This window comes from Esox lucius, chromosome 20 (genome assembly GCF_011004845.1).
Source record: "Esox lucius isolate fEsoLuc1 chromosome 20, fEsoLuc1.pri, whole genome shotgun sequence".
NCBI lineage: Eukaryota > Metazoa > Chordata > Actinopteri > Esociformes > Esocidae > Esox > Esox lucius.
Window position 1 is genome coordinate 22,030,144 of NC_047588.1, and position 12,469 is coordinate 22,042,612.

The following is a 12,469-nucleotide window of genomic DNA, read 5'->3' on the forward strand; positions in this document are numbered from 1 at the left end:
ACCACCATGTACCCATCCTCTGATGGCTACTTCCAGCAGGATAATGCACCATGTCACAATGGTTGAATCATTTCAAATTGGTTTCTTGAACATGACAATGAGTTCACTGTACTGAAATGGCCCCCACAGTCACCAGATCTCAACCCAATAGAGCATCTTTGGGATGTGGTGGAACGGGAGCTTCGTGCCCTGGATGTGCATCCCACAAATCTCCATTAACTGCAAGATGCTATCCTATCAATATGGGCCAACATTTCTAAAGAATGCTTTCAGCACCTTGTTGAATCAATGCCACATAGAATTAAGGCAGTTCTGAAGGCGAAAGGGGGTCAAACACAGTATTAGTATGGTGTTCCTAATAATCCTTTAGGTGAGTGTGTATATATATGGGTTTATATATTTGTATTGGTCTTGGTCCTTCGTCCCGAGGTTACAGGTAATCACACTGATAGGGTTATCGTTACACAAGCTCTCCTTATCCCTCTCTCTCTCACCTGCCCTCTTCCATTCCTTCCTTTATCCCCAAACACTCAGCGGCTTAATGCTGCTCAGCTGTCACTCGTTGGGGCAGGATATCCATATAAGGCCTGGGGGTGGAGCCAGTGGGCCCCCAGGTATCTTCCCTCAATCACCCAACCCCTCACCTCTCCCTGCCATGTGCCACAATATAAAACAATGATTTAATTCATAATTTTTTACCACATTCATACTGACTTTGCCTCAACCTATACCTATGTCCATATACCTTTTTGATAAAACACTATAATTTTGAAAGAGGCATTGCAAATTTACAATCTCACCTAGTGTCCCATATACTGTACTAACCCATTGTACAGTAGGTGGGAGTGCATTAAATGTGTGTAAGTGTTGGTTGGACTGAATGTCATTTCTTGTTCTCTTTTGATAGCAACACTATATTTTCTGCCCCCTATTTGACCCTATTGCAATACATCAATACATTTTACATACGATACATACTCCCTCAGTGCAAAAACAATTCTACACACCACAGTAAATGTAATGTAGGAAATACCAAAATATGCTGAAAGTCAGGGGGCACTATGTAATGTAATGTTTTTTGCCATTGGCCACAATGCAAATCCATGTGTAGGAAATGCATATTCCTCTAGACAGCAAAAACTATGTATTCCGTGTATTGCATTGAGGTCTACAGAGGGGTCTGGAAAATATAGTGTTGGTGAATGTAGCACACAATGTCCCATGATTTGACACCACACACTCCTGAGTATTTCCTACAATGAATTTGCTGGCACATATAATAGTAATTTCGCTATGAGGCATTATTCATTTTCATATCATATTCTGTGATTTGCTTTGGCAGAATTATTACCTTTGAGCATGTTTGAAAACTCACATTTTATGCAAATGGCTTTCAAATATGAACATATACTATTTTTGTTAATGTTTAGAGAGGTTTATTGTCTTAAACAAATAATAAATGTCACTTTCGTAAAAATAAGTTGGCCACTTTTATTTTGATATATTCCAAATGTTCGTGACCCGGAAGTGTTTTTTTATGTCGGTCAGAAACGGTCCCAAACTACGTTTCCAACCGGTGACAACTATGAAAACAATGTTAAAGTTACGTAGTTTGGCAAATGCAATAGATTGAGCACTCCCAGGATTTTAGAGTTACAAATGTGTCTCATGGATTTCATTATTTAAGTGAAATGCTTCGGTAAGTTCAAATAATTTATGTTGTCAAATAAGATACCGGCTGTGGTAGCTAAGTACTGTAGCTAGCAAATCTTGTTGGTCAGGTGGCTAGAGAATTAACTAGCAGCAGTAATCGGCAAGATTTCTTTTTATGAAACGGCAACCTTATACCTCGTTTACGTTGCACCACACACCACACTGCCTAACATTTTTGCACGTACTGTACATACATACAGTATATAGCCCAAAGTGGACATCCATACTATTTATTGAGTTCAGGTGTTTCAGCCACACTCATTGATATCTGCATAGAAGAACACTGGCCTACTGTAACGTTTGGTGGAGGAGGGATAATGGTCTGGGGCTGTGTTTCAGGGTTTGGGCTAAGCCCCTTATTTCCAGTGAAGGGTCATTTTAATGCTACAAGATACAAAGACATTGTAGACCATTGGGTGCTTCCAACTTTTTGGCAACAGTTTTGGGAAGCACCTTTCCAATTTCAGCATGACTGTGCACAAAGTGGGATCCATATAGACATGGTTCAAAAAAGTAACGTGGAGGGACCCAAGCGGCCTTCCTCACAGCCCTGACCTCAACCCCATTGAGCACCTTTGGGATGAATTGGAACGGCCATTGTCTGTACTGTAGTAGTCCATATTTTATTGCATGAACAGCTCAAATAAGCGAAGCGAAATAACAGCCCATCATTACATGAAGGTCAGTCAATCCAGATAATTAAGAACTTTAAAAAGTAATAAAGAACTTTCATGTGCATTCATAAAAACAATGAAGCGCTATGATAAAAGTGGTTCAACAGGATCACCACGGGAAAGGAAGCCCAGAGTTCCCATTGCTGCAGCGTATAAGTTCATTAGAGTTGCCTGCCAGAGAAATTGGCAATTAACTGTACCTCAGATTGCAGTCCAAATAAATGCTTCACAGAGATCAAGTAACAGACTCATCTCAATGTAAATGCTTCAGAGGAGACTGGATCAGGCGTCTATGGTTGAATTGCTGCAAGAAACAACTGAAGGACACTAATAATAAGAGATTTGCTTTGGCCAATATACACAAGTTATGGATATTAGAGCAGTGAAAATCTGTCCTTTCATCTGATGCGTCCAAATTTTAGATTTTTCGTTCCAACCGCTGTGTCTTTGTGAGATGCAGAATGGGTGAAAGGATTATCTCTGTATGTGTTTCCCCACTGTGAAGCATGGAGAAGGTGTGATTGTGTTGGGGTGCTTTGATGGTGACATACTCTGTGATTTAGAATTCATGGCACAGTCAAAACAGCATTCTGCAGTGAAAAGCCATTTCAACCAGCTTCATGTGGTTGTCATCTGGAATGCTTTTCACCTGTATGGGTAACACCAAACTGACACGGTTTCTTGTGTCTGTTCATCAGAGTCCCATCCTAACTTGTTCCTGTAGATCCCTCCTTTGATTTGTTCATTTGGTACTCAATTATTTCCTAACCTTATTCTACTTACCTACTTGATTTAAACAATGCAACTTGGGAGTTCACTTTTTTTGCACCTGTACTAATTCCTTTTTAATTTTGTTTTTGTAACACTTGCATGATGTCCTCTAAATCAACACATGGAATTGGTGTCTATAAACCTGTCAGTTCAGATAAAAAGAACTGGCTCTGATTAAATATAGATTTTGTGGTGTAATTACTCAAGTTGTTCACATACTTTAAAGCAGAAATACACTGATGTGCCAAAACATTTTGACCACCAGGGCTCAAAATTAACGTTGTCCCAAGGACTATAAAAAGTATGTCTGGGACAGTTCAACACAGACTTTGAGACGGTTGTGGGAAGATAGGCCAGAAAAATACAAAATGCATTAACCAGTGGTTCCATACAAACATGTTTAAACACAAGGCCGATGAAATCATATTTTGCTTAAAAGTTTAACTATGAATAACTAAGTCACATTACAAGCACTGCAATGTATTCATCGGGTAGTTGGTGGACTGCGGTGAAGTTTGCTTTAGATTGGACATTCGACAGACATTCAGCTCTTCAAATCTCAGTAACTCATTAACTACAGGTGCTGGTCATAAAATGTGAATATAATCAAAAAGTTGATTTATTTCAGTAATTCCATTCAAAAAGTGAACCTTGTATATTATATTCATTCATTACACACAGACTGATATATTTCAAATGTTTATTTATTTTAATTGTGATGATTATAACTGACAACTAATGAAAATCCCAAATTCAGTATCTCCAAAAATGTGAATATTACTTAAGACCAATACAAAAAAAGGATTTCACCAACTGAAAATGATGAACATGAAAAGTATGAGCATGTACAGCACTCAATACTTAGTTGGGGCTCCTTTTGTCTGAATTACTGCAGCAATGCGGCATGACATGGAGTCGGTCAGTCTGTGGCACTGCTCAGGTGTTATGAGAGCCCAGGTTGCTCTGATAGTGGCCTTCAGCTCTTCTGCATTGTTGGGTCTGGTGTATCGCATCTTCCTCTTCACAATACCCCATAGATTTTCTATAGGGTTAAGGTCAGGCGAGTTTGCTGGCCAATTAAGAACAGGGATACCATGGTCCTTAAACCAGGTACTGGTAGCTTTGGCACTGTGTGCAGGTGCCAAGTCCTGTTGGAAAATGAAATCTGCTTCTCCATAAAGTTGGTCAGCAGCAGGAAGCATGAAGTGCTCTAAAACTTCCTGGTAGACGGCTGCGTTGACCTTGGACCTCAGAAAACAGTGGACCAACACCAGCAGATGACATGGCACACCAAACCATCAAAGACTGTGGAAACTTTACACTGGACTTCAAGCAACGTGGATTCTGTGCCTCCTCTCTTCATCCAGACTCTGGGACCATGATTTCCAAAGGAAATGCAAAATGTACTTTCATCAGAGAACATAACTCAGCAGCAGTCCAGTCCTTTTTGTCTTTAGCCCAGGCAAGACGCTTCTGACGCTGTGTCTTGTTCAAGAGTGGCTTGACACAAGGAATGCGACAGCTGAAACCCATATCTTGCATATGTCTGTGCGTGGTGGTTCTTGAAGCACTGACTCCAGCTGCAGTCCACTCTTTGTGAATCTCCCCCACATTTTTGAATGGGTTTTGTTTCACAATCCTCTCCAGGGTGCGCTTTTCCCTATTGCTTGTACGCTTTTTTTCTACCACATCTTTTCCTTCCCTTCGCCTCTCTATTAATGTGCTTGGACAAAGAGCTCTGTGAACAGCCAGCCTCTTTAGCTATGACCTTTTGTGTCTTGCTCTCCTTGTGCAAGGTGTCAATGGTCGTCTTTTAGACAGCTGTCAATCAGCAGTCTTCCCCATGATTTTGTTGCCTACAGAACTAGACTGAGAGACCATTTAAAGGCCTTTGCAGGTGTTTTGGGTTAATTAGCTGATTAGAGTGTGGCACCAGGTGTCTTCAATATTGAACCTTTTCACAATATTCAAATTATCTGAGATACTGAATTTGAGGTTTTCATTAGTTGTCAGTTATAATCATAAAAATTTAAAGAAATAAACACTTGAACTATATGTCTGTGTGGAATGAATGTATACATTATACAAGTTCCACTTTTTGAATGGAATTACTGAAATAAATCAACTTTTTGATGATATTCTAATTTTATTACCAGCACCTGTAAATATTCAATAAATCCAATATTGGTCTCATTGTGATTACAAATGTGTGTACGATGTTGCACAGTCCTTATTCACCCACATTTTAACCAAGCATACAATTAACGAGCCACAGAGAAATACGTTTCAATAGCTCTTACGAAAAGTATAAAATGACTATGAAAATGTGTATTCTTAATTGGGGGAACAATGCGAGGGAAGGAGGTGCGTAAAAGGCAAAAATGAATTAAACAAAACATAGAATAACATTCAGTTCTCTTTTAAAGTCTTAGAAAATGCGTCATCACACGATCCAACCGACAAACACAATAACCGTGAGGTGCAGGTGAAAACCAGGAACTAATATAAACATCATAATAACTAACTCAAAACAGGTGTGTGTGTGTGTGTGTGTGTGTGTGTGTGTGTGATGGGTGCGCTGCTGCCACCTGCTCCTGCCGGTGGTTAGTACACTGGCGAGGTGGAGCACCGGAGAGGCGGGCATGAAACTTGGCCATCAGCGAAGTGATTGCAGATGTCCACCTCCCAGCCCCGGCTCCATTCCTCGGGACTGTGAAGGAATGGCGCAGGGAGTTCTGAACATACTCTGCCCAGGTGCGAAAACGGGCCCACTTACCTGGTCTGTTGTGGCAGTAAGACCGGAGGAACCTCCCCAAGGCTTGGTTGGTATGCTCGGCCTGCCCGTTTCTCTGTGGGTGGTACTCGGACGTGAGGCTGACCGCAAACCCCAGTCTGGACATGAAGGCTTTCCATACATGTGACGTGAACTGGGGGGCCGCGGTCTGAGACGATGTGCAGTCCATGCAGCCGGAAGACCTGCTGAAACAGCACCTCAGTGAACTGGAGGGCAGAGGGGAGACATGGTAGAGGAATGAAGCGGACCATCTTCGGGAATCAATCCACTACCATGGCGATGGTGGTGTTCCCCTCTGATCGTGGCAGCTCTGTGATGAAGTCCATAGATAGGTGGCACCTGTGTCTCTGAGGTACTGGTAGGGGGTGGAGCTTGTCCACTGGAGCCGTTGGCGGCGCGTTTAACTGTGGGAACACAGTGCAGTCCACACTGTGCCAGAGAGGACGTAGTGCCGCACAGTCCTTCCCATGCCAGGCCGCCAGTACATCTCCAGGAGCGCCACCAAGGATCGGGTGATGCCTGGGTGCGCGGTCGCTGGTGTAGTGTGTGCCCAGTTCTCTCTAATGTAACACACTGTCCAGGAACTCACTGATGCCCTGATCTGGGTCTGGGAGAAGATCACTCCATCCACTCTCATCAGGAGCATGCCCAGTTGTTCTTCGGGAGTGCATACAGGCACGTGGGGGCCATAAACACTACTGAGTCACATTCTGAGTTGCCCTGATGAAATTCACACAAGTTGGAACAGCCTGTGATTTCAATTGTATACTTTGATACTCGGTGTGAGATTGAATCCAGCCCTCAATTGGTTGGAGATTTTGGTTTCCATTGACCGTTATGTCATTTTGTTCTTAACAAATTACACAATGCAGAGTAAAGTTTTTGATCTTTAATATATTCCTTTCATCGAGACATGATGTGGGATGTAAGTGTTCTTTTAATTGTTTTTGAGCAGTGTATATATACGATTCTACTGCATTTCATAAATGTTGTACGATCGCAGCTAATGTGAAAGTTGCTGAGGAAATCTGTTGATACTGCAACACTGTAGACAGGCTCTATGGTCTTGGCCACTGTGCAGCAGCTCAGTTTCTGGGTCTTGGCAATCTTCTTATAGCCTAGGCCATCTTTATTTAGAGCAACAATTATTTTTTTCAGATCCTCAGGGAGTTCTTTGCCATGAAGTGCCATGTTGAACTTCCAGTGACCAGTATGAGGGAGTGTATGAGGGGATGACACCAAATTTAACACAACTGCTCCCCATTCACACCTGAGACCTTGTAACAATAACGAGTTCCATGACACCGGGAAGGGAAAATGGTTAATTGGGCCCAATTTGGACATTTTCACTTAGGGGTGTACTCACTTTTGTTGCCAGCGGTTTAGACATTAATGGCTGCGTGTTGAGTTATTTTGAGGGGACCGCAAATTTACACTGTTATACAAGCTGTACACTCACTACTTTACAGTGTAGCATCATTTCTTCAGTGATGTCACATGAAAAGATATACTCAAATATTTACAAATTGTGAGGGGTGTACTCACATTTGTGAGATACTATAAGTTCCTTGTGAGGAGGTGGATTTATTTACCTCTTTTCAAAACTCTTTTTCAAAATTCTTTGTGTTTGATTTGTTCATGGTTCTGAAGAGATGTAGCAGGTTTTATTAAAACATGTTACTGCATGTTGGCGTGTGCAATGCCGAGCCCCCAGACAGGGGCAAAACATCTTAATTGCGATGAGTTTGACCTATGTATCAACATTCAAGACTGTACATCAAATTGGGTAGACTTGCTAAGCTTCCTAAGTTGGCCACTTTAGAGGCTTATTATAGCGCCACCTTGAGACAGATTTGCATGGCATTCCATCAGAAGTTGTGGCCTGTACCAACATGTAAATTTTGGACACTTTTTGCCATTTTATCTCATGGCAATTTGCAACAAATAATATCACTTTTTGCCAACACTAACAATTACAATAGGGTATTTGTACAGCACATGTACAGTGCAATGCAGTTAGCATCTAACCAGAAGTGGAAATCAAGGAGGGCAGAACATTTACAAGTATAACAATTGGGTAGACACTGAGCCACGCGATGTCTCATGCAGCCATCATGGTCTAATTAAACTTCAGTGATATCAATCTACTGATATCAATTACTGCCGCATTGCCGGCAGTAAGTCAGACTTGTTCCCAGTGCATGTTGGACTCCGGCAGGGCTGCCCTTTGTCGCCGGATCTGTTCGTAATTTTTATGGACAGAATTTCTAGGCGCAGCCAGGGGCCGGAGGGTGTCAGGTTTGGGGACCACACGATTTCGTCTCTGCTCTTTGCGGATGATGTTGTCGTGTTGGCCCCTTCAAGCCAGGACCTTCAAGATAGCACTGGGACGGTTTGCAGCCGAGTGTGAAGCGGTGGGGATGAGAATCAGTACCTTCAAATCCGAGGCCATGGTCCTCAGTCGGAAAAGGGTGGCTTGCCCACTTCAGGTTGGTGGAGAGTGCCTGCCTCAAGTGGAGGAGTTTAAGTATCTAGGGGTCTTGTTCACGAGTGAGGGAAGGATGGAACGGGAGATTGACAGACGGATCGGTGCAGCTTCTGCAGTAATGCGGTCGATGTATTGGTCGTGGTGAAGAAAGAGCTGAGCCGCAAGGCGAAGCTCTCGATTTACCGGTCAATCTACGTTCCTACTCTCACCTATGGTCACCAATGGTCATGAGCTTTGGGTCATGACCGAAAGGACAAGGTCCCGGATACAGGCGGCCGAAATTAGCTTTCTCTGCAGGGCGATCCCTTAGAGATAGGTGAGAAGCTCGGTCACCCGGGAGGAGCTCAGAGTAGAGCCACTGCTCCTCTACATCGAGAGGGGTCAGCTGAGGTGGCTTGGGCATCTGTTTCGGATGCCTCCGGAATGCCTTCCTGGGAAGGTGTTCCGGTCCCCTCCCACAGGGAGGAGACCCCAGGGAAGACCTAGGACACGCTGGAGGGACTATGTCTCCCGGCTGGCCTGGGAACGCCTCAGTGTCCTCCCGGAAGAGCTGGAGGAAGTGTCTGGGGAGAGGGAAGTCTGGGCATACGTGCTTAGACTGCTGCTCCCGCGACCCGCCCCCGGATAAGCGGAAGATGATGGATGGATGGATGATATCAATCTCTCCAGTTAGGAAGCATAAATGATTGTGAATCACTGTCACCTGTTTTGGTGTAAATGAAAGTGACAGCTGGTGCACTGGAGAGGCAACAGCAAGACAACCCCCAAAAAGGGAATGGTTTTGCAGGTGGTGGCCTTTACAAGAAAGTCACATATAGATTTAAAGATATGGGTGGTGCAAACCACTACATAGCTACTTAAACCTAGTCACCACTGATTTCTGTTTATGGCTGTTAGATGACTAGGTTGATTTGGGTATGGTAATTGACCCCATACAGTATATTATTAATCTACCATCTAATATTCCAGGTACTGCTAGGACGCTTTGGGTGGAACAATGGCACATCATCCGACGAATGATGAGCTTGATGAACAATTTGAGCTGTTTATGAAAGAGGTGAGTTTACTGGAGGTATAGCCTAATAGTACTTTCATAGCTAATAGGGGTGCAATGGTATGCCTACATATTCCAGTTTGAGGGCCATGGTTCAGTAAGATTTTAGTACAGCACAAAAAGTTATTGTCAACAGTCCGTGAAGATCTGATGCAACACTAATCCAGGAAGTATATATAATGCCCAATCAGCAGTATGGTGTGTGTGCACTGTTTGCCAAAATAGGTTGGAGAGGGACTGCTATTAAGGGCCACTTGAATGCATTGCGGAGACAAAGTTAAAGACAAGTTTTTTCTTTGCATTTCCATGTTCTTCTGGGGATATTGATACTGTGGTGATGTCGGTATGATGTGTTTAATATTTTTTCAGCACCTCTCTGTCCTTCACTGTTGTAAAAATACTGTCAAAACTGGAGATTTAAATGAAGCCTGAAGATTCTACAATGTTGATTTAACAATACCACCACTTGCCATTGTAGAACTAGATGATCCTCTGATCTGGTTCTGATTTAAACAGAAGAGACTGTGTTATTTCTTCCATTCCATACAATGACCAATACATTTACTGTGACAGCCATAATAACTAACTTATGTTTTAATTTTTATTATCCCCACCAGAGATATGTTAATGATGAGGCATAATGAAACCACATAAGACAAGTATTTATGTATTATGATGATTATTATGATGTATTATGAGTACATCTGTAAACATTACAATATCACATACACTGCTGTACCATTCAAAAGTTTGGGGTCACTTAGACATGTTGTTGTTTTTAAAAGAAAAACACATTTAATGTCCATTAATGCAATATCAAATTCCAGCTACAATAGTTATTTACAACATTAACAATGTCTACACTGTATCAAAATATCAGTATTTAATCTAGAAATACATACAATGGGGAGAACAAGTATTTGATACACTATAAAAATCATATGATGTGATTTTCTGGATTTTTGTTTTAGATTCCGTCACTCACAGTTGAAGAGTACCTATGATAAATATTACAGACTTCAACATGCTTTGTAAGTGGGAAAACCTGCAAAATCGGCTTGTTCTCCCCACTGTATTTTAGTAAATAACAAACATAATTTAACATTGCCAAGCAGTGATGTCTTAAAGGTTGAAGGCTATGTTTCTGGGCAGATGAGGACTGTCGTATTGCGGTTTCTTTTGTTCAGGAACTGGTTTAAGTCACTAATAACCAATTCTTTCGATTTGGCTGTCTCAATAGCCAGCCATTTAATTTGTCCATACTACTATGTATGTATGCATTCAACCAATTAGATAGCTACTTTAACCTAATCACCAATGGCTTGTGTTTACAGTCTGTATCAGATGACTCAGTGGATTTGGGTGGCAGTGTTAAGTGCTCTGGTGTTCTGGACAGCATGGGCAGAGCCCCTCATAAAACAACAGGAAAGAAGACCTCAGCTGTCTCTGTTTTGTGGTGGCAGAAGGAGAGCGAGGAGGACAGTGAGGAAACACCTGGCAAAGGTAACCAAAGCCAAGTATTCAAAGCTGTGACATTGTCATTGTCATTACCTGCCCTGTAATTCCTTGAATATCAGAAACATTTAATTGTGCTAGAGGTAGACTGTGTGGACACGATATGCTGGTATGGGTGTGCCCATACCGTATTTTCCGTTTTATTTGACTAGGTCATGGATTTTGACAAGATTGTGAAGGTCTACATTATCGCAAAAATGTTGGCTAGAGAAAACCATAATCGCAAAGATATGCTTTAATTTTCTTACACAAGTTGGCATTTCCTTTTCTGTTTCAATGTTAACAAACTGCACACATGCTTTCTGTGAGTAAAGACGAGTGGGAAAAGGAAATAGGAATAAGAAATACCATGCGGAGGAGGATCGTCTTCTTTTCTCTAACAACACAGTCCATTATAAGTTAGGGGGGGTTTCCGCGTTCGTAGTTTGTGTAACAGTAGTGTACTTCAGCCAACTGTGCATTGGTCAGTTTCATACCTTATTTGACTTCAAAATAAAATGCATTGTAAAAATTATTTCATATGACTTGCTCTCCAAACAGCCCAGTGTTATGCGAAGCCACTGAAGTCTTTAACAACATCATAGAGATTGTTGCCCTCTGTGGCTTCTCACAAGTCTCCTTTTTGTTTTAATTGTTGTGTTTTTAAGCACAGATTTTCTTTGCAGTGCCTGGGTGTGTCATCAACATTAATTTCCTGATTACATATTCAACTGTCAGAGAAGACACAAATCACCTCAGAATCAGTTGAATGCAGTCTGATTGAATGCAGGGTAGCCAATACTTGTGCCACAAATATATTTGAGACAAATTTGTATTTCTTGATTGAAGGTTATTATATTTAAAGACTTGAGCTCTCATGTTAAATGTCAGATCAAGCTGATCAATTACATTTGTGTAGCCTTTTTTGTGCATTTTTAGCAATGGTGGCAATAATTGTGGAGGGTGCTGTACTTGTCTGTCCACCAGTTCCTTCTGTCCCCTCCCAACTCTGTTTAATTTCCAATTTCCTTTCATGCGTTCACAGCAGCAGCTGTCAAATGCAGGTTTATTAAACTCAAAAAGCCCCAGCAGGCAGTGGCAGACAGTCAGGAGGAAGCGGGTGAGAGCAGCCCAAGGAAAAACCCAATTCCGGGTTTAGGCGTCAATATTGTGTAGTTCCTTAGTACCATCCAATAGCACATTTTCGTTATGTCGTTGGCATCTTTGTTGTGTGGTGTGCTGACACCTTACACACATGAAATTATCTATATTAGTTTAGGCTTTTCCTTCGCTGCTTACCCTACCACAATGTTATTCCTGTCCTATATATATGTGTGTGTGTGTGTGTGTGTGTGTGTGTGTGTTTATACACACACACATAAAATGTCTACACACCCCTGTTAAAATGCCAGGTTCTTGTGAATTAAAAGAATTCCACCTTTAATGTGACCTATAACGTGAATAATTCAATTGAAAAACAA

The 12,469-nt window shown here is 41.9% G+C and overlaps 1 protein-coding gene across 4 annotated transcripts in view; it reads left to right on the plus strand.

Annotated features, from left to right (window-relative positions):
* The first annotated feature begins 1,550 nt into the window (after nucleotides 1-1,550).
* cep162 (centrosomal protein 162) overlaps nucleotides 1,551-12,469 on the plus strand; it is a 47,127-nt gene continuing 36,208 nt past the window's right edge. For 3 of the 4 annotated variants that reach the window (XM_034289109.1, XM_034289110.1, XM_034289111.1), the window contains exons 1-4: nucleotides 1,551-1,699; nucleotides 9,410-9,497; nucleotides 10,829-10,997; nucleotides 12,034-12,108. In XM_034289109.1, the coding sequence (XP_034145000.1) occupies nucleotides 9,438-9,497; nucleotides 10,829-10,997; nucleotides 12,034-12,108 (304 nt within the window). In that variant the 5' untranslated portion in view covers nucleotides 1,551-1,699; nucleotides 9,410-9,437. The remainder of the gene's footprint in view (nucleotides 1,700-9,409; nucleotides 9,498-10,828; nucleotides 10,998-12,033; nucleotides 12,109-12,469) is intronic. The other variant, XM_010897179.4, reaches the window with a different exon arrangement.